General features: G+C 44.3%; 2 protein-coding genes across 3 annotated transcripts; both read left to right on the top strand.

The window, feature by feature from the left end:
• The first annotated feature begins 2,749 nt into the window (after window positions 1-2,749).
• On the top strand, window positions 2,750-6,520 carry gemin8 (gem (nuclear organelle) associated protein 8). Its single transcript, XM_030354912.1, has 4 exons — window positions 2,750-3,061; window positions 3,300-3,391; window positions 4,053-4,467; window positions 5,475-6,520. The coding sequence occupies exons 2-4, from the start codon at window positions 3,389-3,391 to the stop codon at window positions 5,732-5,734; spliced, it is 678 nt and encodes a 225-aa protein (XP_030210772.1). The 5' UTR covers window positions 2,750-3,061; window positions 3,300-3,388; the 3' UTR covers window positions 5,735-6,520.
• Window positions 6,521-20,143: 13,623 nt separating this feature from the next.
• Window positions 20,144-23,089, top strand: LOC115541368 (uncharacterized). Of its 2 annotated transcripts, XM_030353052.1 has the most exons (9): window positions 20,144-20,197; window positions 20,341-20,459; window positions 20,707-20,829; window positions 20,923-20,988; window positions 21,199-21,287; window positions 21,377-21,482; window positions 21,646-21,751; window positions 21,897-21,967; window positions 22,132-23,089. In XM_030353052.1, exons 2-9 carry the CDS (start codon window positions 20,442-20,444, stop codon window positions 22,258-22,260), a joined length of 708 nt encoding a protein of 235 aa, XP_030208912.1. In that variant the 5' UTR covers window positions 20,144-20,197; window positions 20,341-20,441; the 3' UTR covers window positions 22,261-23,089. The 2 variants fall into 2 exon arrangements, with proteins under 2 accessions (XP_030208912.1, XP_030208913.1); XM_030353053.1 differs by lacking the exon at window positions 20,144-20,197 and having other exon boundaries at window positions 20,259-20,459.
• The last annotated feature ends 2,182 nt before the right edge of the window (window positions 23,090-25,271 follow it).

The following is a 25,271-nucleotide window of genomic DNA, read 5'->3' as shown; positions in this document are numbered from 1 at the left end:
CTGCTTTAATCCGGTCACCAATATATGCATTGCACGGTCTTGCTTTGCGTGCAATTCAATGTAAAGTTTTGTTTTGAAGCTGGTTTGCTAAAGAGGCTATGTTGCTAATGATGACTAGCCTGCTACTACTCCCCCTCGTGGCTCGACAGAAACACAAATGGCAAACTGGAAGGCTGGAGCAAGGGAAATACGTCACGTTCTTGCTGAAGCTGGTCGTTCGTACCAGCGTACCATCCAAATGGATAGCAGCATATATATATATATATATGAGATGTCCACTACAGGCTGCAGCGTATGGAAAGCCAAGAAGGCCACAATCCGGCCCTAGAATGGCGCGGTAAAAGTGCAAAACCATACGGAATCCGTACGGATTCCGTACGGTTTGGCAAGAATTCCGTACGGTTTTGAATGATAGCCGCGGCTATTCACTCCGGCTATTAGTCATTCATTCACTACGGCTATTAGTTATTCACTCCGGCTATTAGGTATGCAGAACGAGCCCCTCCCTCTTCTTTGCTTGACCACTAAGTTTGAAGGCTGTCTAACCAATCAGAGCTGCAGTGCCTCCATGTTTCGCTGTAACATAAAGCTGTGTTGTCTTTACTAGTTTCACTACAATGTAATGACCACGATTAGCTAGTGGAAAATACATTTGTGTCTATTACAGTGATATATTTGTATATGTTGGGCTATATATTGAGATGGCAGTGTGCGAAATACCCGACAATATTCGAGGATGTCCTCATCCCCAGATTGTTCTCGATATGCAGTAGCCAGCTAGGCCATAACATTACATAACATGAACATGCAAGCCAAGACAATAAATCTATATCTATAGCCTACATGACAACACACACACACACACACACACACACACACACACACACACACACACACACACACACACACACACACACACACACACACACACACACACACACACACGCACACACTTTAAACACACTGGTAAAGCAATAGGAGCCTGCATTGGCTAAAGTTGTTGCGATGCACGTTATTTTGAGGGGCAAAGTTGTGCATTACAATGCACACACGACATTGGCACCGTTCTTGCGCACTCAGAAGAACATGAACTGAATAAATGCCAGGTATATAGCATATCGGAGACGGGCACACAATCAGTGCATTTGCAAATGAGAGCCTGCAGTATGACCGATCTTGTGACATTATTTAACCATCCATCTACAGCTAATACGATCAGACAGATACATCATTGATCACATATAAGCCCACAACAAGCCCAACATCACCACGGCAGGTGCGCTCTCTCTCGGACATTCACACAATCAATCCAACTTCTGCAACTCCAAGGCAAGACTGTTTCACTAAGACCACAAACAACCACAACTAACCAGCCTACATATCCACAACAATCAGTTCATTGCGTCTATCTTCTGTTTGGCGCACATGGCTAATTTGCATACTTGCACATGACTGTCGGCTCCGCTTGTCAGAAAAATAGAACGTATTTGTGAATGAATGCTTTGAATTCTGAATACTGGACTTGGTGAGCTTAAATAGGCTACATTTAAGTGACATTTAGTGAGATGGCCTAAAACGGAATACAAATGAATTATTCTAGGACAAAGGCTTTCAGGATCAATTCAGAGGTTCAACTGTTCGGGATTCATTTTGCTTAGCCAGTGAAAGTGATCAGCTGTAGATTCCACACACTGTTAAAAATACTTCACTACAAGTAGGCTATAATTCCTCCAAATAATTCAGCAGAATTGCATTAGGCCTACAGCCATAAGCATAATAGGCAGCCGTCATATGCGCTAAAATGGTCACAAATGCGTGTGTGTGTGTGTGTGTGTGTGTGTGTGTGTGTGTGTGTGTGTGTGTGTGTGTGTGTGTGTGTTGTCATGTCATCTAGAATATACAATCTAGATATAGATTGATTGTCTTGGCTTGCTTGCATCCATGAAATATTGTAACGTCAAGTAGAAACACTTCCTTCAACAACTTGCTCTACACACACACACACACACACACACACACACACACACACACACACACACACACACACACACACACACACACACACACGACTCTCTCCGACCACATGTCACAAGATCGGTCATACTGCATGCTCTCATCGCCCGTCTCCGATATGCTATATACCTGGCATTTATTCAGTTCATGTTCATGTAATGTAATGTTATGGCCTAGCTGGCTACTGCATATCGAGAACAATCTGGGGATGAGGACATCCCCAAATATTGTCGGGTATTTCGCACACTGTCATCTCAATATATAGCCTAACATATAATATATCACTGTACTAGACACAAATGTATTTTCCACTAGCTAATCGTGGTCATTACATTGTAGTGAAACTAGTAAAGACAACACAGCTTTATGTTACAGCGAAACATGGAGGCACTGCAGCTCTGATTGGTTAGACAGCCTTCAAACTTAGTGGTCAAGCAAAGAAGAGGGAGGGGCTCGTTCTGCATACCTAATAGCCGGAGTGAATAACTAATAGCCGGAGTGAATGACCAATAGCCGGAGTGAATGACTAATAGCCGCGGCTATTAGTCATTCAAAACCGTACGGAATCCGTACGGAGTTCTTGCCAAACTTTTCTTTGCCAAAATGTTTGCACTTTTACCGCGCCATTCTAGGGCCTGATTGTGGCCTTCTTGGCTTTCCATAGCAGCAAGACCTCCCACGCTGACGCGACGCCCGTCCCTCTGACATGACGCCCCGCCCCTCTTACGTCACATGACCTTAAACCAAGTGACTGAAAAACGCCTTCTCTTCTATTACGTATATTTCGATGGATTTATTTGAATGGAAGACGTAGAACAAAATTGATATGATCGAAATTATTATTCAAATATTTTTTTAATAATAATAGTTATAAAAACTAATTAAACATACAATGACAATCTACAAATGCCCATCCGGGATCTGTATGTATTCTCCGTTCGTCTTGTAGAGGGCGCTGTTGTGGTAACCAGTGACACAACCTAATGTGTGTTTGCTGTAAGGCTGCTGGAGAGACTATTTTAACAATCAACCAGCAACGAGTCACAAGGTAAACACCCCACCATGACCAGTTAACGCTGCATATCCTATATACTGCCAGAAAATGATAAATATAATTGTTTTGACCTGTGGTTGACGCACGCCACTTGTGCGAGCGTCCATCTTGGTTTTCAGTTGTTGACATCCATCGTCTTGTTGTCTCTCCTGTACTACCGGCTGTCCGGATATTCAAGTTGACGTTTATCCCATTGAGTAACGCTCTAATGACCATGTTTTATATTTATCAGGGACTAGTCTGCCTACGCTGACTTTATCTGCGGTCCACTCCCTGCTACACAAGTGATCCTCCATCCTGCTGCACAAGTGATCCATCCTCATGGTAAGTTGACTTGTAAGTTGTAATCAAGTGATCCTCATAGTAAGTTGATTTTTAAGTTGTAATCAAGTGATCCTCATGGTAAGTTGACTTGTAATCAAGGGATCCTCATGGATACATTTACGGTGTTCTTCCATTCTGTTCCAACCGTAGTGCGACTCGATAGCAGAGTCTATCGAGTCCTGCACGCTCCCTTATGTGTTTGGTTTTGTTCTGCAGACCTCTTATCATGCTTGTATTGATTGATGCTCCCACTACAGAATCACGTTATTTTACACCACTGTGCTCACCCCATGTAAACTGGAAAATATGCGTAGAATATTTTGATATTATATTATAACGTCTTTATTGGAGATTTCAGGGTTACAGTTTGGGCAATATATGTAATTATGTATATAATTAAAAAAAACATAACTAATCAATTAAACTAAATAAATAACTTAAGCAAGAAAAGTGTAGCACAGTATTGTTAAAACCTGCTGGATATATTTTGGAATTTTCAATATTGTCGTGATGCGCATGTGAACCGATGAGTAGCACGATTTGATAGGTAGCATAGATTGGCAAAACAACGGCGCTTATGATCACTGTGCCATCGTCCATCTATTCCTGTATTTACTAAACCTAGCGCGTATGTGTTGTGTACTTCTGTCCCTGCTTCCAGGCCACAGAGAAGACTGCCTGGGTGTCCAGCCCTTCGTACAGTCGGTACTGGCGGCACTACCAGCAGGCCATGGGCTGGTACCAGACACACCGACAAGCCTTCAGCAAGGCGCTGCTCGCGGCTCATGGCCCGGCGTGCTACGGTCAGCTGTACCCCTGTAAATCCTCCTCTAACCAACTCAACCACCTGTACACTGAACGGCACGGCGGGGCCAGGGACTGTGGCGGCCGGGGGAGGAGAGGGGAGAAGAGGTACAGGGAGTCGCCTGAGCCGCTGGGCTGTGAGGAGGAAGTGGAGGAGGACAGCGACTTGGAGGAAGGAGAACCAGAGATTGAATGTGACGTAAGCAACATGGAGATCACGGAGGAGCTCCGGCAGTACTTCGCCCTGACGGAGAAGCACAGAGAAGAACTCAGTAAGTGACTCCTAACAGAAAATAAATGGAAACACCCCCAAGATAGTCTCAAATACATAAAAATTTGGATAGAAGGTGTGTGCCTCTGTGAACAGACAATTACGATGGGCGGTGGTTGCTAGTAAATCACAATAGCTAATGGTGTTGTGAGAGAGTAAAGAATAGACTAGTACTGCACTAGCATTCCAACGATCATACAACTACTAGTATGATGCTCCACCCTTTTCACATTAAACATAAAGTACTCAATCCCACATAGCCTTACAACCGGCACAACCTCAAACGTGGAAATCTAGTCAAACAGCCATCCATAGTTCGCCGAGTGTAAAAGCTGCTTGAACAATTGACTACTGTAATGCTCCATCAGCATCGGGGGAAATTAAATCTTGAAGTGGGTTTTATTCACTTCTTTAGATACATTATGTTGTTGAAGTGTGTTGGTAGATAGACAGACAGGTGGGCCGTCCAATTATTTCCTTTGTGCCGAAGGAAAAAGATTGTGCACCTTTTTTTCGTTGATAATCGAGTATAGAGCTTGCCCAATGTTGCCCGGAGCAATGTAACAGCCCAATTGGCTTCCATGTTATTGGCTAATGTTGCACAAAATAGCACCAAACCTCTGCAGTAGCATGATTAGGGTCCCTACACAACAAATAAGCATCAACAACTTAGTTAGCGTACTGGGAGATTAATAAAAGAGTTTTCCAAGTCTGTGCCTTACCAGTAGGTCAATTTTTCGAGGAAGTCTTCCTTTACTTTAACTAAACAATGTACCATTAGAACACAGTAGTGACTTATTGAATAGACTGTATTTCAGATTAATTAAATGTTATCTTCATTGAAAACTGTGCTTTCTTTAAAAAATAAGACATTTCTAAGTTACCCCAAACTTTTGAACGATAGTGTATACGTCAGATTATCAGAATTATTGAATATGATCAAAAAAGGCCTCTGAAACAAATGGCCATCCGTTGCTTTAAGAGCCGCTGTTCCCCCTGTCCCACCAGAGAAGCAGCAGGAGCTGGAGGACAAGGAGCACGCCTGCTACGTGCCCGCCGACCAGGACCTCCACCGGGGGGCGCGGCTGGGCACGACCGCCGCGCCCAACGAGCGTCCCGGGGTACGGCGCGGGGCGGAGATGAGGAAGCTGTACGGCGTGGACACGGCCAAGATCCAGGCCATGGAGGCAGCGCTGCAGCTCAACTTCGACCGTAACTGCGACCGCAAGCTGCCCAAGTACTGGCCCGTCATCCCCCTGCGCCTCTGACCCCTGACCAGTGGCTAGGGGGTTCTGAGGGCGGGATGGAGGGACCCGCTGTTTGCTCAAGGGCACTTAGTCGGTAGTGAAAGTTTGGATTCCTTACGATTCTTGAAGATGTGGATGGAGTTCAGGGCTGTGGGGCCTGCGTGGTCAGCGAGCCGCCATGATGGATCTCAGCGCCTGATGGGACCTGAAGGCGGAACCCAGACGACCTTAAGAACCAAGATGTCCTACTGCACTCACTGGCTGTCAGTCAGAGGATTTGTTTGATCGTTGGTTGAACGCCCTTTGGGAATTTTAAGGATTCGTCCCTTGGGCAGCGACACCACTTCTGAATGATGCAAACACAGTCAAGGAAACCTGTATGATTTCAGTTGTTATAAATTGCTTACGTTCCAGCAGGTGGCAGTGTTTGACTGTTGCCCTGAAGTATTTTTCTGCGGGCATTCATTTCACAAGGAGGTTAGGGTTAATTTTAGAGTGGAGTTATTTTTCAGGCAACTTGAGTACTGTGTGTGTGTGTGTGTGTGTGTGTGTGTGTGTGTGTGTGTGTGTGTGTGTGTGTGTGTGTGTGTGTGTGTGTGTGTGTGTGTGTGTGTGTGTGTGTGTGTGTGTTGCTCTCACTTTAAGGAGCTGTTTGATGCAGACATTGATTTTATTGGGGTTCCACGTTTCTGGACCCCGTTCTCACTTACTCCACATGTTGGAGGTTCACTTTTTATCGTTATGCCTTACTGTTCATTTAAAGGTTATTTTTATGTTTTGTAATAAAGATTTTTGCATTTGGATGAAGCTTGTTTGGGCATAAGAATCAATTTTCGTTGTATGAAATACTACTTTTTTGAGGGGGTTTAAGACGAAAATAAATGCCCGTTCCAAGTTGTAAGTAAAAGGGGTGAAGTGTGCGAACAAAATGTCAAGAGATTTGCATCTTATCACTATTTACTTTATTTAATGAAGACATTACATTAAAACTCATTAATGCAGAACTGGTTTTGTGCTGTAAGAAAATTGCACTTTTGCACGTAACAGATTGTAAATTTTTCAACAACAAAGAAGTTGTCACTTTCCATTTCAGTCCAGGTATTCCAACTGACTATGACCTAGCGGCCATCCTGAATGTGGAATTCTGCATCCAAGATGGCCGCAAGGTGAATTGCAGCCGATTGTTGATCAAGCTGGTTTTCAAAGTTCAACATTGGGTTCACTCGGTCCACCTTCCTAATGAGAGGGAAAGCGAGAGAGAGAGAGAGAGATGATACTGTTTGGATTGGAGAGGCGCAGTCCCCTCTGGTAACCTAGCGAGGGTTGTGGTCCGGGATAGATTGTACAGATTACAGGTAGCCAGACAATTTTGAGTGGATTTGCTTCACACATGGACGGCCATGATGAGACCGAGTTACGTTTAAAATAAAATCGACAACCGATGACACCAATATTTAGATTTTCAAAATTCAGCATTGCCGTCCCTTGGGCATTATGTGTTTTACTGGCCTCATGCCACAAACACATAAACTCAACAAATTAGCCCAGAGCACTGTACTGCTCAGAAAGTTGTTCTGTTGTCTGTCCCCCTGTCTGTCCATAAGAACATATATGCTTCCAGTAAGGGTTAACTGATGTGTTTGCTGCCTCCAGCACAGTCAGAGGAGAGGGGCGCTGGGGAGAGGAAGAGCCGGGATTTACTGCACCGAAGCACGCAGAGAAGTCCACCTTTTACTCTCTCCCTCTCGTTCTCTCTCTCTGTGATTGTGACAAGGGTTGTCATGGTGATGTTGGTGCTAGCAAGGATGGTGACCGCATATGTGTCTGATAAAGGCGATGTTGGTTACCAGGCTAAATGTTGTACCGGTGATGGTGCTGATCGTGATTAGGGTTGTCGTCGGTGGAGGATGGTGATAATGACTCCACGACTTGTGATGAGGGCGATGTTTGTGAGACCAGACTGATTGTTGTCAAGGTGATGGTGAAGTTGAGGATGGTGCTCTTTGTGACTAGGGTTGTCTTAGGGATGTCTGTGGTGGTGGGTGATGAAGTGGAAAATGTGTGCATGGCTTATGGCGGAATTTTTTGAAGGTTTTCCGGCGACGTCACTCGATGTGGAGGGGATGTGGTCACGGGACTGAGTGTTTCCATGGGGACAGTTGTGGTGATGGGGGAAGATTGCTGTTTTTACTGTGACGGAATTTAGGGAGGGGCCGATAGTTGTTGTCATGGTGACGGGTTGTGGTGACGATGACATCACAAGTTGGGGGATGGGGGGCAGAGTGTAGTCGGTATCTGGGCCAGAGAGATTATAGCCTTGTCAGATAAATCACTTGGCACAGAAGAGCAGGATGGCCTTTGTGTGTGTGTGTGTGTGTGTGTGTGTGTGTGTGTGTGTGTGTGTGTGTGTTTATCTGTCTGTCTTTCTAATGGTGTGTGAGTGTGAGGGGAGGAAGAATGTTATAGGAGATAGGCTCTAGTGATTTAGTGAGTAAATATGTGCGTGTGTTTGTGTGTGCGAGTGATTCCTCTAGTGTGTGCCAGAGAGGATGTGGACAGCACTAGTGGTGTCTCCAGCCAGTATTCTCTAGATCAGGGGTCAGCAACCTTTTCAACCTGCTGTGCCATTTTGACATTTTCTCGTTAATGAGTGTGCCTTAAGCAACAATATATTCAATACTAATTAAGCTGAATTATGACACAGCGACCAAAAACATTTCCAGAAGTCCTGGAATTGTATTATTTCCATATAGTCCACAATCACGCATCAACATTTTAACAGTTTTTGTTGTTATATTTGCAACATGGGCTTACAAATTATTACAACATATGTCCCATCTTAAAACACCACTTTCAGAAACTCATTCAAAAACATAATTTGCACTGTGAGAAATGTAAAAATATATATGAGATTGTTGGAACCATCCACATCAATATCCCGTTTCCCGAAAGCATCTTTAGCCTAAGTGGATCGCAGAGTGGGTCGTACGAGCATCGTACAGTTTTCACACCGTTTCCCGAAAGCATCTTTGGTAACGAACGTCTTGAAAACGCTCACGAGTCACAAGTAGCTAACGAGTGCTCCAGGGTACTCGTAGGACGCTAAGAGCCTCGTTAGCCTACTATAGCCTCAGTGGCGTAACCAGCGGACATTCCTAGTATTGGATGCGTTTTATTATAACACATTGGTAATGGTGTATCACGTGCGTCTGAGCCTAATGTGGGCCATTATGTTCTTAGTTTGAGAGAGACAATCCAGGAAATGTTTGAGCAGGCAGGGCACTTAAAATGTGTGAGAGAAAGTGGGGGGGATTTGTGCAGACTGACATAGGCTACTCTCATAAAACGTAGCCTAAAATAATGTAAAAAAAATTTAAATAAAAAAATAATCTCATCTCATCATCTCATTTTCGTCCGCTTATCCGGGGTCGGGTCGCGGGGGGAGCAGCTCAAGCAGGGGGCCCCAGACTTCCCTTTCCCGGGCCACATTAACCAACTCTGACGGGGGGATCCCGAGGCGTTCCCAGGCCAGTGTTGAGATATAATCTCTCCACCTAGTCCTGGGTCTTCCCCGAGGCCTCCTCCCCACTGGACGTGCCTGAAACACCTCCCAAGGAAGGCGCCCAGTGGGCATCCTTACCAGATGCCCGAACCACCTCAGCTGACTCCTTTCTAAGTAAAGGAGCAGCGGCTCTAATCCGAGTTCCTCACGGATGGCTGAGCTTCTCAACCTATCCCTAAGGGAGACGCCAGCCACCCTTCTGAGAAAACTCATCTCGGCCGCTTGTACCCGCGATCTCGTCCTTTCGGTCATCACCCAGCCCTCATGACCATAGGTGAGGATAGGAACGAAGATCGACCGGTAGATCGAGAGCTTTGCCTTGCGGCTCAGCTCTCTTTTCGTTACAACGGTGCGGTAAAGCGAACGCAATACCGCCCCCGCTGCTCCGATTCTCCTTCCAATCTCACGCTCCATAGTACCCTCACTCGCGAACAAGACCCCGAGGTACTTGAACTCCTTCACTTGGGCTAAGGACTCATTTCCTACCCGGAGTAAGCAATCCATCGGTTTCCTGCTAAGAGTCATGGCCTCAGATTTAGCGGTGCTGATCCTCATCCCAGCCGCTTCACACTCGGCCGCCAGCCGATCCAGTGAGTGCTGAAGGTCACAGGCCGAAAAAAATAAATAAAAATATTAATTATAAAAATATAAAAAAAATGCAAAGGAGCAGGCAAAAGGCTGGGATATGGTGGGGATTGGTCACGTTGACGTGAATGTTTAGTGACTTGTGGGAGGGTGGAGGGGGTTAAAAAAAAGTCTCAATCACTCTTCGACGTCCATGAAAACCAGCCGCGTAGTTATGAGGGAGGCCGTCCTCACACCGATCTTCCTCGTCGTCATCGTCCTCAATGTTCTCCGGTTCATCCAAAGCTACCCCAGCCTTAGCTGCAATGTTGTGCAACATAGCTGTCACACATATCACAGCGCATGACTTGGCCGGCGAAAACTGGAGCCCTCCGCTGGACTTGTGAAGGCATCTAAAGCGCAACTCCCTCCTCCCGATCGTGCGCTCAGGATTAGGACTGATATATATGTCGGCCTAGGCTTAATCAATTGTTTGTTAATATCTTTAGCATTCATATTATTGCAATCTATTCTTTTCGTAGGCTACTCTGCGGTTGGCCTTGATGGGGAGATATTTTAACCCTTTTTAACCCCATTTTCCTCCGACATTCCTGCGTCTCCCCCTGCGTCATAGCCCGTTTCAGCACCATGTCAGTGGACAGGTACAATCCTACGATCGTCTTGAGTGCAGCGAATGCGCGTTCACGTTAAGAGGAGTTTCGGGAAACGCTCCAAAGAAATTATCGATGGTTCGAAAGATCCATCTTTCGAACCATCTTACGAGCGAAGATCCATCGATATCGGGAAACGGGGCCCAGGTAAGACTAGAGGTGGGGGTCTGTGTATTTATGTTAATAAAGCTTGGTGCACGGACACCACCACCATCGAGAGTCACTGCTCGGATGTGTATTGAAATGCAGACCTTTCTATCTGCCCAGAGAGTTTACATCCACCATTGTGACTGCAGCCTACATTCCCCCGGATGCTAAGGCTAAATTTGCAATGAAAGAACTGAATGCTATTAGTAAACAACAGACCCTGACCCCCGAGGCAGCCTTTATTGTTGCGGGTGACTTCAACCACTCCAACCTAAAGTCTGTACTCCCCAAATTCCGCCAACATGTCTCCTGCCCCACTAGAGGAGACAAGACATTAGACCATGTTTACACAAACATAGTTGATGCTTACAAAGCCGTCCCCCTCTCCCACCTTGGCCAATCTGACCACCTCTCTTTATTCTTACTGCCTAAAGGCCCATTCACACCCTACGGTAAATACGGATACGGACCGTTTCGTCCGGTCCTGGAGGTGTCCGTCAATGGGTCCGTTGCCTCTGAGCTTACGAATCCGGAGTGCTCCGGGAGAAACTGAGCAATACCACCGGAAATCGAGGCGGCAGTATAGAATCAAAAGTCAGACCATCGCGAAAAGTAGTAGTAGTATAATATCTGATATGTATATCAGAGGTGTCAAAAGTATTCACATTCATTACTCAAGTAGAAGAATAGATACTAGCGTTTAAAGATACTTCTGTAGAAGTTGAAGTATCAACTCAAGCTTTTTACTTAAGTAAAAGTATAAAATGTTACCATGGCGCCCCCCGAGGCAGACGTGTTTGTTCGCTCCGCCGTTGAATGCCAAGTTTTTCTTCTTTTTTGTGTGTATTTTGCTTTTTCTACTTTTACTTTCCCTGCATGCCATGCACTGCTAAAATACAGCAGACAGGCATTGCTGGAAATCGACAGCACACACAGCCTTTCAGATTTTAGTGGCTCCATACCACAGGAGCTACAAAACATTATGGTGACCTTGGGTGTCTTGAAAGGCGCCTCTAAATTAAATGTATTATTATTATTATTATCCGTTACCACGGCAACCACCATCACAACCACCATCAATCCCGGGAAGACCCCGAATCACCAGGCTCAAGCGAGCTAGCTGACCCCAGGATAGCGCGTCGGAGACGCCGACACAACCGGGGCAAGAGGGGGGGGCTTCATGCTAGGCTAAAAGCCCGCGCTAGCCGACCACCGCTACCCAGCCTCCTGCTAGCTAACGTGCGGTCTCTGGAAAACAAGCTGGACGAGCTAAGGGCCAGGATTACAACTCATCGGGAAGTAAGAGAGTGTTGTGCTCTAATCTTCACCGAGACCTGGCTCTCAGACAAAGTCTCAGACTGCGCCTTTCAGCTACAGACTCACTCCGTACACCGAGCAGACCGGACTGCAGCCTCCGGTAAAGTCAAAGGGGGAGGAGTGTGTGTGTTTATCAACAACTCGTGGTGTGGAGATGTACGGACTGTGCATAAGCATTGTTCGCCAGATGTGGAGTTTTTACTGTTGAGATGCCGTCCCTACTATCTACCAAGGGAATTTACTGTTTTTAGCGCTCAGCGAACTCTATGACGTCATCAGCGCGCACGAGACAGCTCATCCTGATGCTGCGTTCATCGCCGCTGGCGACTTTAACCACTGCAACTTAAAGACTGTATTCCCCAAATTTTTCCAACATGTGGATATTCCCACCCCTGATAAGAACACACTGGATCATGTTTACAGCAGCATACGTGGTGCCTACAGGGCCGCACCCCGCCCCCACTTCGGGCACACAGACCACATCTCTTTGTTCCTGTATCCTGCATACAGACAAAGGCTGAAACAGACAAACCTTGTGACTAAACAAGTCAAACTCTGGACACCAGACACTGAGAGCATCCTGCAGGACTGTTTTGCTCAGACAGACTGGGATGTGTTTAAAGCTGCAGCCACACTGGAGGACTCTTCTGTCAGCATACAGGACTATACTGAGTATGTGACTGGGTATATTAGCACTTGTGTTGACAACATCGTGTCCACCATACAAGTCAAGAGGTTTCCCAACCAGAAGCCCTGGATTAACAGTCAGGTACGCCACATGCTGCATGCTCGCTCTATTGCATTTAAATCAGGCAATGAGACGGAGTACAAAGCTGCGAAGTATGCTCTGGAAAAAGCCATCAGAGCAGCCAAAAGGCAGTACAGAGTGAAGCTGGATGGCTTCTATTCCACTGCGGACTCCGGGCGGATGTGGCAAGGCCTGCAGCACATCACTGACTACAGGACCACCACCAGCACCATCAGCTCCACAGACAGCTTGCCGGATGAGCTCAACACCTTCTACACCCGCTTCGAGACCTCCAGTCCCACCACAGAGAGGAGGCCCTCACACACCAGGAGCACCCTCCCCCTCTCCCCCCCACCAACCGTCTCATCAGGACAGGTACACAGAGTCCTGAGGAACATCAACCCTCGCAAGGCAGCCGGACCAGATAACATCCCTGGGCGAGCTCTCAGAGCATGCGCCAACGAGCTGGCTGATGTTCTCACATCCATCTTCAACCTTTCCATCAGCCTTTGCACAGTTCCCTCCTGTTTCAAGACCACAACCATCATCCCTGTTCCAAGGAAGAGCCCACCAAGCTGCCTGAATGACTACAGACCAATAGCACTCACTCCAATCATTATGAAGTGCTTTGAGAGAGTGGTGCTGACCCACATTCAGAGCAGAATACCAGACACCCTGGACCCCCTGCAATATGCCTTTCGGCCCAACAGGTCCACCTCTGATGCTGTCGCTGCTGTTCTCCACTATTCCCTCTCCCATCTGGAAAATAAAGACTCCTACATCAGGACGCTCTTTGTGGATTACAGCTCCGCCTTCAATACAGTCATCCCCCACAAACTCACAGACAAACTGTCTACATTAGGTCTGCACCCCACCATCTGTGACTGGCTCCAGGACTTTCTGACTGGCAGGCCCCAATCTGTCAGGATTGGAAATAGGACTTCAGCCAGCATCATCACAAACATTGGCACGCCACAGGGCTGTGTGCTCAGCCCAATCCTCTACACCCTGTTCACTCATGACTGTGTCGCCTCCCACATAGACAACACCATCCTGAAGTTTGCGGACGACACCGCAGTGATAGGACGCATCACGGGCGGGGACGAAGCGGCCTACAGGAGGGAGGTGGCCAGTCTGGTGTCATGGTGTGAGGACAATAACCTCACCCTCAACAAGGACAAGACCAAGGAGATGATAGTGGACTTGAGGAAGAATAGGAGTCCTCATCGGCCACTGTTCATCGGGGAGCTTGAAGTAGAGAGGCTGAGCAGCTTCAAGTACCTCGGCGTCCACATCAGCGACGACCTCACTTGGACACTCAACACCACACAGCTGGTTAAGAAATCCCAACAGCGGCTGTACTTCCTGAGGAGGCTGAGGAAGTTTGGCATGTCGCCTGATATCCTCAGAAACTTCTACAGCTGCATTGTTGAGAGCATCTTGACCGGCTGCATCACCGTCTGGTACGGCAGCACTTCCGCTTTGGACCGCAGACGACTGCAGAGAGTGGTAAAGACTGCAGAGAGGATCATCAGAACCCCACTGCCCTCTCTGCAGAGCATCTACCACTGCAGAGTCCACAGGAGAGCTGCCACCATACTCAAGGACCCCACCCATCCCCAGCATGGACTGTTTACACTTCTACCCTCAGGACGGAGGTATAGAAGTATGAAGTCCAAAACTTCAAGACTAAAGAACTCTTTCTTCCCCACTGCCCTCAGACTCCTTAACAACAGATAGGAGTCTGTTGTTAAGGTGTATTCTACCTCAGGACTGCCGCAGCTGTTTACATTTTGCTCACGCACTTTGGCTTTTTTTTAACTTAAATGTATTATTTGTTCTATCTATCTTTCAAAAAAATCTTGGCATTCAGTCTGTGGAAACAAAGGAAGAATTTCATTGCACAACTGAGAACGTCTCATTTATGCATATGACAATAAACACTTTTAATTGGATTGAATTGAAAAGTACTGGTTTCAAAACTACTTAAAGTATTAAAGTAAAAGTAATGCAAGGGGGAAAAATGCCATTAAGGACTAAAGCTTAGGCCGTGCCACAGGGGCCTATAGAATTACAAACAGCTTTTTTGCCAAGTATGCTCACATCCGTGAATTAGTGACACACACACAGCACACCTCTGTAGCACACTGCCCCACTTCCTCCAAAAAAACATTTTTCTAAAGGCCATCTAATGACTATAATGTTAATCTGGAAAAAATTGGGATGCACCTGTTTCAGACACATTTATGCCCATTGAAAATGAATGCATATTAGTACAATGCAAAAACATTAAAGAACCATATATGTTTACTACTGAGCATTAACATGTGTTTCATGGAGCGGAAGATATGATGACTAGTTCCCTGTAAGTATTGGAATGGTGCAAAAAGTCAAACTTCAGAGTCATGTTATCAATAGCCTTTATTGCTAATGTAAATGTATGTATCCAAGCTTAGCTGCAGGAATTTAAGATGTAAAGAGTAAGAACTGAGTTGTTTTTGCATCCAACCATTTCCAAAAATTCTTCCAGGTACGGCCAGGGATGTAGAAGGGTTGACTGGTGCTTGGTTGGGACATTTCGCTCATCTATGGCTGCTATTTCGTAGCTCGACTGTGGCGCGATTCATGTCATGTCAGAGAATGTAGACGGGCTCTGGTCATGCGCAGGTGCCATGGATCGCGTATAAACCAATAGGGTGTCAGAATGGTATATGTTTCTATTCTCCTCCAACCAATCAAATTCACTCTATCCGATGGCGCAAATTATCTGGATAGGTTTTTTTGTTTGTATTTTTTTGAACGCCGGCGGAATAAAAACAAGCCGAAATTAAACAGGAGTAACGAAGCCATTTTTAAAAAGTAAGGGGTAGAAAGTACAGATAAGTGTGTGAAAATGTAAGAAGTAGAAGTAAAAAGTAGGCTGAAAAATAATTACTCCAGTAAAGTAAAGATACCCAAAATTTCTACTATAAGGTAACGAAGTATTTGTACTTTGTTACTTGACACCTCTGATGTATATATATTCTATTGAACGTTTTATACTTATATTATACTATATACCTGACCTTTTTATTTTATTCTTCCCCTGCTTTGGCAATGAGTTGTAACTGGTCATTTAACAACATTTTGAGGAGATAATCTGCGGGTTGGTGAGGGGTGACACATGCCACCGCACACTTTTTGCACTTCTTTTTGCCGATTTCGGATGACACAAAGCAAAATCATCTCTACAGATGTCATGTTTGCGATTGTCGATGCCGTTAATTTGTGAAACGACAGTCACTGCCCTCTAGAGGATTTATTGCGTAACATCCATAACAACGCTGAAACCAGATGGAGGAATGAAGGGTAGTTCCGGAGGCAACGTTTGGGGCGACGGAAGAATTTTGTCCGGATCCGGAGGAATGAATCGGCCTTTAGCAGAGGTGGGGGTAAGTCACTCATGTGCAAGTAGCAAGCAAGTCTCAAGTCATAACCTTCAAGTCTCAAGCAAGTCCCAAGCAGAGGCGAATTGGCCGTCGGGACGATCGGGACATTTCCCGATCGGCCGGCCGGTGTTGTGCCGAATTTCGACCCCCCTGCATATTACGACCCCCCTACGCGTGAACGCGCATTCGCTTATTGTCAACGCCCCATACTTTCGTTTAGTTCGAGGAGCTCTTCCGTCGGACAATATTAGTCAAAATTAGTGTTTATATTATATCACAACATCACAAGTTGAGGAATTTATCACAAAAAGCGATGGCACTTTTTAGGTTGTAAGTTTTAAGACGAACGCATCGCAATGGAACCTCCGACGACCCATGTACGCTACAACATTCACGACAATGAACTACGAGAGCACTTAAATACGTAGTAGTAAGAAGTAATAAATGTATGCATTATGTTATTTGCTCAATTTTGACAACCTCTTGGTAGCCTACCCTAGAAAGCACATTTAACTGTGACAAATCCAAAACTAAGGAAATCCTTTACTATGTACAGACTCAGTGAGCACAGCCTCGCCATCGAGAGATGCCACCACAGTCCTGTGGTGCCTGTGAAGTATATTGGATATATTCAATATATATTCAATACATATTCAATATATCCAATATATATTTTGGATATATTGAATATATATATACTGGATATATTCAATACCCAGCCAATTTAGCCTGGCATATTCATCACCCCTCTCCTATTTCTTGTTTGCAAAGTCTGAGAAACGTATTGACGGCTGAGTGTTGATTGTTACTGAAAATACAACATTTTCTTCATTATGAAGTCTTCGGCTTTGAACTTCAGGTGACCTTTCACCAATTATCACGAGAGTTTTAGGTAAACATCTACGAGAGTTTAGATGATAAATCAAAGCACGTGTTGAAGATGGATCCCAAAATATATTCCGAAATTTTAGATTATAAATGCAAATGCATTTATCCTGAGGGCTTGTCCAAGCAGGAAAAAAATATTTTCCGCAAGAAGGCACTTCTATTCCGCATTGAAGGTGAGAGACAAGAAGTAATGCAAATTTCGGAGTGAAATTCAAGGAACGAAAAAAAATAGCTCATATTATAATGTCACACAAAAATGTGTGAGATCAATGTTGTTTCAATAAAATATCATTATGTTACAAATATTTACACTAAATATTTATAGTGTAGGCCTACCCTACATAGGTGAAGCTATGTAGGGTACACAGGGACTCAAGCTAGAGCTGGAAACCCACCAGCAGACAGAACAGACACAGACAAGGAGGGATACAATTAACACACTAAAACCTGAGATCAAAAATCTTGCTTTTAATGAGCTGTGTAGTATGTTGTATGTCCAGGTGAGGGTCCTGCTCTGGAAGAATTGAGTGTTGAATGTACACCATTCAGAGATCAAATTTTAGATTTTTAGATTTATTTATTTTTAATTACGGTCAGAAACCGTATGTTGGCATGCAAACCACCTGACTGCAATGCACTCAGGTGGTGTATGCATCAAATTAAACACAAAGCCAAACAAAAGGTTAATTGGCTATTACACTATACTAAACTATATTATAGGTTTCACTATTCTATAATGTTAATGTTGCCGTTCTGTTTTGTAATGTTATAAACTAGGCCCTACATGTCTTTGTCATAAAGTAATTTTCTACAATTTCACAGACAATGAACTGTATTATGTGCGTCGCAAGGCGACATCTACTGCCAGTACAACCAAAGTTGTCTGTGGAAAAGAGGAGGCAAAGGCAATTTTCGCAGAGTTCCACAGCAGCAGTATCGGAGCGCACTGTGGGCAGCGAAAGACCAGAGATGCCATCTCTGCCAGATTTTATTGGCCTGGCATGTCTTCAGAGATTGACTCATGGGTGATTATACTAAATGGTTTTTTTCAACAGTATTCCAAATTCAAGCCTTTTCAAATGAAGATCATATACATTTCTGTATTTTAACATTTTAAATATTGCTGTTTTAATAAAGGTGGCACAGTGTGTTCCATGCCAGGCCAACACAACGACCATAAAGCGTGAGGTGGAGTATATACCCATCACAGTATGTTTTCTTTTCTATTACGCTCCTAATACAACTTGTGTTTTGTATGTCTCAACAATAATAATGAGTCATAATGATTGATGCGATGTTTCCTTATTAAACATTTTACATTTAAATGAAATATGGAAAACCAAATATAAAAAGGGAGATATTTTTGTCATTCATTCATTTCTTCTAGGTTAAAGAGCCATTTGAGCTGGTCGGAATGGACCTCATTGGGAAGCTGACAGTCACCGACAGAGGGAACCAGTACATTTGCGTCATGTTGGACTACCTCACTAAGTGGCCACAAGCTTATGCCCTTCCATCGAAGACAGCAAAATAAGTCACTGGGTGTCTCTTGAAGTTTGTGCACCAATTTGAAGCACCTAAGAGAGTCCTCACAGACCAGGGGACGGAGTTTGTAAATGCTGTAGGTTTCATATGTACAGTATAAGCTGGACCACAGGATTAAGTCACAAGTGCTGCTGGCTTGTTTTGTCATTTCATGAAATTGGTTAAATACTTTCTTACACAATGTCCTTAACTGTTTCTCTTGTCATTCTTTACTAATAACAGCTCAACAAAAATGTTTGTGAAGTATTGCAAATCAAAAGGAGTCTTTGTGCTCCGTATCATCCACAAACCAATGGTTTAGTGGAAAGGATGAATGCAACCATACAGAGGTATGATCTGTATGTTTTAATTGTAATAATACTCACTATAAAATAATGTTGTTCTAATATGTTATTTTATTATGCTATATCTTTGAAAAGCTCAAAGGTGAAAATCTGACGAGGCAATATTAATCAATCTTTGATGGTATCATCTCTTCAGAGCACTTTGCAAACTGGTGGGAAACAACCCCAAGGAATGGGACATGCATCTCGATGCGGTAATGTTTGGCCTAAGGACAAAAAAACAAATGACCACTAATTTCTCGCCATTCTATATGATGTTTGGAAGAGAGGCGCGATATCCATCCCAGATCCCAGAGCAGTACCAGGTTAGTACAGGCTTTTAACTACTCAAAATATTCAATACTACAGACTGAAATACTAATAAATATGTAAGCTTTTCTATAAATATCACGCTATAAACTTAAAATACATTTTCAGATTGACAGCAGTGTCGAGGACGCTGTGGCCAAAGACAACCTGACCGACTCTGCCCTCAATATCAGCAAAATTCTCTCGTGTGCTGAGGGGAACACCAAGAAAGCACAAGAGAAGATGAAGAGGATGTCCCAAAAATCATCGATGCAGAAATTCAATGTTGGTGACATGGTCTGGAGGTTGAACATTAGGAGCCGGCAAAGGAAAGGAGGCAAGCTGGACCCCAATTTCCTGGGGCCATACACTGTGTTGTCAGTTGAGAACAAAAGTGCTGACTTGGTGGACGTGAATGGTGTTGTCTTTCCAAAGATCAATATTGACCACCTGAAGCATCACCATGCACAGAGTCCTCACATCCCCCAAAATTTGAAGGTAAACCTCAAGCTAGCCGGCACCACATTGGCAGCATCCACCCCACCAGCATCCACCCCAGCACCAGCATCCACCCCACCAGCATGCACCCCAGCACCAGCATCCACCCCACCAGCATCCACCCCAGCACCAGCATCCACCCCACCAGCATCCACCCCACCAGCATCCACCCCAGCACCAGCATCCACCCCACCAGCATCCACCCCACCAGCATCCACCCCACCAGCATCCACCCCAGCACCAGCATCCACCCCAGCAGCATCCACCCCACCAGCATCCACCCCACCAGCATCCACCCCAGCACCAGCATCCACCCCAGCAGCATCCACCCCACCAGCATCCACCCCAGCAGCATCCACCCCACCAGCATCCACCCCAGCAGCATCCACCCCAGCAGCATCCACCCCACCAGCATCCACCCCACCAGCATCCACCCCAGCAGCATCCACCCCAGCAGCATCCCCAGTCACAGACCCAGCTAAATGTATGTGATATGAATGTTTGGAGATTTGCTGAAGTTCATTATATATATGTATAAACATGTGATTTATAATCTAATGTTATGGTTTTCTACATGTTAAATATTATGTGGATGCTTCCAGTATTTATTATACCTTAATATTGCAGGTGTAGAAGAAGCTTGGCAGGGAACAGATGTCTATGTGCTGCTCTCAAAAATAGGGCCATACCTAATCTTCTTTGCCGACATCGCAAGAACCGCTCCAGATATGGAGTTTGAGAGTGAGGTAAGACCTCACCTTGCTCATAGTAAAGGACTAACTACTTTCACGTTGTTACATATGTTGTTAGAGCATATATTTTTGACATCACTACTCTGGTATCACTTATAGTACAGTTTAATTTATCAGGATCATTAGCATTTTAGTACTCTGTTTTTCCATTGTAAGTGTTACATTTGACCTACCCATGTGATTAAACAGCATTTTATTCATCTAACTGATTATCTTTCTTGTCTTTATTTCTTTCTTTCAGGTCATGAATGCCTACATGCAGCTACTGGTGCGAGACTTTAATGCGAAGTCAACCGACAGGGCTATGGCAATAGACACATTTGAGATGTCCAACATATGGAAAAGGAAACAACCAAAAGTGAAGGTTAGGGAAAGCTTTGCCTGCTCCAATACTGAACTGATGTGTCTCTACAAAGTTATGAACTCCATAAATAATTGGAACTTTTTATTCTTTTAGCTGGATCCACACATGTACAAGTACATCCTTGGGATCATCAATGAGAACCACCACTGGAAACTCACTGTAAGTGAAATCTTGCGGCATACATAAAGTCATAAATTACTCTTACGATCCTTTATTTTATTTTACATACTTATATTCAATATAGTCTACTTGCCATAAAGTAAGTGGTAAATTCCAGTGTTGCCATGTGTATGTGTAGGTGATTTGCAGTGTGACTTTTAGTAGCATAGATCTCCGCTAATGTCTTTTTTATTATTAAAAAAAATAAAGGTCATGATCCCATCACAAAAAAAGGCTCTCTTACTCGATCCTCTTGGGGAATCCAGTACCGACATAAATAGGTGCAAAGATGTAACAAGGTAATCTGAGATTTTGCTCTTGGATTTCTATTGGGACGTTCATACAGAGTGTATAGCAATCCACTACAGTTACTTTTCATATATTTCAGAGCCTTCATGAGACTTAGGGGGATCAATGTGTCCAGATGGGGATGCGACACAGTCCCACACCCTCGTCAGACTGACAGTACCTCCTGCGGGCCCTTTGTATTGAAAGTAAGTGTTAGGTGATGGGCCAACTATGATTTAAATAAAATTAACACTTTGTCTGTCAGTGACAATGTATCCAAAGCCAATGTCATTCTTAATGGTAACATAACAGTAATTTGTCACATTTAGATCAAAATATTAATTTGTCTTAACTTGTGCTTTTTTCCAGTTTGCTGAATGTATCCTTAAAGGTGAAAACTGCAAATTCAATACATCAAGAAAAGGTGTAGGGGAAATGCGAAGGGCAATCGCAACTGCTCTCCTTGAGAATACTGGTAACTATTTCCCCCATGAAAATATGTAGTTATAATTCTCTTTTTAGGGCTACTTTGCAAAGACAATGTAATATAGAGCAACTGTTACAGTTAATTTAGGTCATTATGAGGAACATAATGACCTAAAGTCATGATCTTTTATTAGATGACCTGACTGAGGTATGCCACCAATGTGGACAGACAGACAATCCAGAAACAGACGAGGACGTACAATGGGTAAGACATGTCATAATTTATTATATATATACCTTTATTTTCAATCAGATGAACAATAATTGTCAGTGTTAATAGCACAGGAGTTGGTGCCACTTACCAAATTACCAAAACTACTTACCAAGTATGAACATTTCAACTGATATTGTCAATATCAAATTGTTTAGATTTCCTGTGAACGGTGCCAACGCTGGTATCATCAGAGCTGTGCAAAACATATGATGGAATCGCCACACCTCTGTCTAGCCTGTAACACAGACAGGACAGCCAGGAGAGAGAGGGCACTGGCACGCTAGGTGGGAGTGGTGGGCGTGACATACTGTACATCAGTGTACCAGGTAGCTTTTGTTGATTTTCTATATATTGAACTTATTTTGTATTTATTGTAGTTGGTTTGGCTTTTTGTTTTTTCTTTTTACATATGTTGTTCTAAGAAATTGTTTATATTTGTTTTAATTGTGTTAATAAATGTTTTGTTCTGAATGTTTGAATTGTGTTAATAAATGTTTTGTTCTCAATGTCAGTGTAAAGTCTACTTCCAGCTAACCCTTGATCACGCCACCAATCCCTTGAATGCAACTCACTCCTCAGATCACATCACAGCAATTCTAGTCACCCGTGCATTCACATCACTCCCTCTATTTAGTTCAGTTCAGTTCACCCTTTCCTTTGTGAGGTATTGTTTGTTTTCACCACAACCGTACTGTGCCTTTTCAAAATATTACCTATATATAATGAATTACCCGTGCATCAACCTGTTTGCCTGACTAACGTAGTCTCCGACTCCTAGCCTGCTCCCCGCCTGGACTTCGCCTACCCATCAAATTTCCTGTGTATGACCCACTGCCAGTCCCTTGACCCATCTCCAGCCTCCTCCTTGGGAATTGTGTTAATAAACTATTATGCTCTGCGTTTGAAACCCATTCTTGGCATCCTTCGTATTCATTACAGTCAGGTTAAGTTGTTTACATGTTGCTTGGCAACGCGCTACGCCCTGACAACTGTTTGCAGATTATTTGTATTTACTAAATAATAAAACCACATAGTGCTTAATAAATTAAAACAATAGACACGTATTAAGCGGAGTTATGTATAGGGAACAGTTAGCTCAAGAGAAATAAAGATAAAAAGGGTGAACAAGAGCCAGACAAAGTGACCAGTTGGCTATAGCCAGCCAGGCCTACGTTAAAGATAAACAAATTAAAGTTACTGTATTTCTGTATTTTTCCCATTTTTCCTCCTCTTCTTTTGTCCTCTTCCTTCCCTGGGCGCCAGAGTGTTTAGGTTTCTTTGACATTGTGATGTGCAAATAGATAGCTTTCTCCTCTCCGGTCAGAATGGCGCTCTTTTATTTTACATGTTATGTTGTCTAATATTTATTTATTGCCTAAGTAATATAAACATTGAAGTTGAAGTTAGATGAATACAGTATGCAAAAAAATAAAATAAAAAAGACTTATTTTTGGCGCCCCCTACCGATGGATGGGCCCTTAGCATTCGCCTATACTGCCTATGCCCAGGGCCGGCCCTGCCCACGCCCCCCCCCCCCCCCCGCCAAATGTCCCCTGTTGTGACTACACGTCTGAAATTTCTACAGTCACATCCAATGACCTAACGATGTAAGCCAAAAAAATTTAAAGTGTCTCAGACTTTGCAAACAGGAAATAGGAGGGGGGGTTGAAATACGGCAGGCTAAATTGCCTGCCGAAATACAACCCCCCCCCGCCAAATGTCCCCTGATGTGACTACACGTCTGAAATTTCTACGGTCACATCCAGTGACCTAACGATGTAAGCCTAAAAAATTTGAAGTGTCTCAGACTTTGCAAACAGGAAATAGGAGGGGGGGTTGAAATACGGCAGGCTAAATTGCCTGCCGAAATACAACCCCCCCCCGCCAAATGTCCCCTGATGTGACTACACGTCTGAAATTTCTACGGTCACATCCAGTGACCTAACGGTGTAAGCCAAAAAAATTTGAAGTGTCTCAGACTTTGCAAACAGGAAATAGGAGGGGGGGTTGAAATACGGCAGGCTAAATTGCCTGCCGAAATACAACCCCCCCCCCGCCAAATGTCCCCTGATGTGACTACACGTCTGAAATTTCTACGGTCACATCCAGTGACCTAACGATGTAAGCCTAAAAAATTTGAAGTGTCTCAGACTTTGCAAACAGGAAATAGGAGGGGGGGTTGAAATACGGCAGGCTAAATTGCCTGCCGAAATACAACCCCCCCCCGCCAAATGTCCCCTGATGTGACTACACGTCTGAAATTTCTACGGTCACATCCAGTGACCTAACGGTGTAAGCCAAAAAAATTTGAAGTGTCTCAGACTTTGCAAACAGGAAATAGGAGGGGGGGTTGAAATACGGCAGGCTAAATTGCCTGCCGAAATACAACCCCCCCCCGCCAAATGTCCCCTGATGTGACTACACGTCTGAAATTTCTACGGTCACATCCAGTGACCTAACGATGTAAGCCTAAAAAATTTGAAGTGTCTCAGACTTTGCAAACAGGAAATAGGAGGGGGGGTTGAAATACGGCAGGCTAAATTGCCTGCCGAAATACAACCCCCCCCCGCCAAATGTCCCCTGATGTGACTACACGTCTGAAATTTCTACGGTCACATCCAGTGACCTAACGGTGTAAGCCTAAAAAATTTGAAGTGTCTCAGACTTTGCAAACAGGAAATAGGAGGGGGGGTTGAAATACGGCAGGCTAAATTGCCTGCCGAAATACAACCCCCCCCCGCCAAATGTCCCCTGATGTGACTACACGTCTGAAATTTATAAGGTCACATTCAATGACCTAACGATGTAAGCTCAAAAAATTTGAAGTGTCTCAGACTTTGCAAACAGGAAATAGGAGGGGGGGTTGAAATACGGCAGGCTAAATTGCCTGCCGAAATACAACCCCCCCCCGCCAAATGTCCCCTGATGTGACTACACGTCTGAAATTTATAAGGTCACATTCAATGACCTAACGATGTAAGCTCAAAAAATTTGAAGTGTCTCAGACTTTGCAAACAGGAAATAGGAGGGGGGGTTGAAATACGGCAGGCTAAATTGCCTGCCGAAATACAACCCCCCCCCGCCAAATGTCCCCTGATGTGACTACACGTCTGAAATTTCTACGGTCACATCCAATGACCTAACGGTGTAAGCCAAAACAATTTGAAGTGTCTCAGACTTTGCAAACAAGAAATAGGAGGGGGGTGATGCATATGGCAGGCTAAATTGGCTGGATGTTGAACATATCCAGTATATATATATATTCAATATGTATTCAATGTAGTCAAAAAATATA

Source organism: Gadus morhua, chromosome 4 (assembly GCF_902167405.1).
Source record: "Gadus morhua chromosome 4, gadMor3.0, whole genome shotgun sequence".
Lineage (NCBI taxonomy): Eukaryota > Metazoa > Chordata > Actinopteri > Gadiformes > Gadidae > Gadus > Gadus morhua.
The sequence above is the reverse complement of the archived record's forward strand: the minus strand, read 5'-3'. Positions and strand labels throughout refer to the sequence as shown.

Bases quoted from the DNA above. Each gene is read 5' to 3' on its own strand.
- gemin8 (XM_030354912.1), top strand. The intron at 4,468-5,474 runs GTAAGTGACTCC...CTGTCCCACCAG, and splicing joins GAAGCACAGAGAAGAACTCA to AGAAGCAGCAGGAGCTGGAG.
- LOC115541368 (XM_030353052.1), top strand. The intron at 20,989-21,198 runs GTAAGTGAAATC...AAAAAAATAAAG, and splicing joins ACCACCACTGGAAACTCACT to GTCATGATCCCATCACAAAA. The intron at 21,288-21,376 runs GTAATCTGAGAT...CATATATTTCAG, and splicing joins AGGTGCAAAGATGTAACAAG to AGCCTTCATGAGACTTAGGG.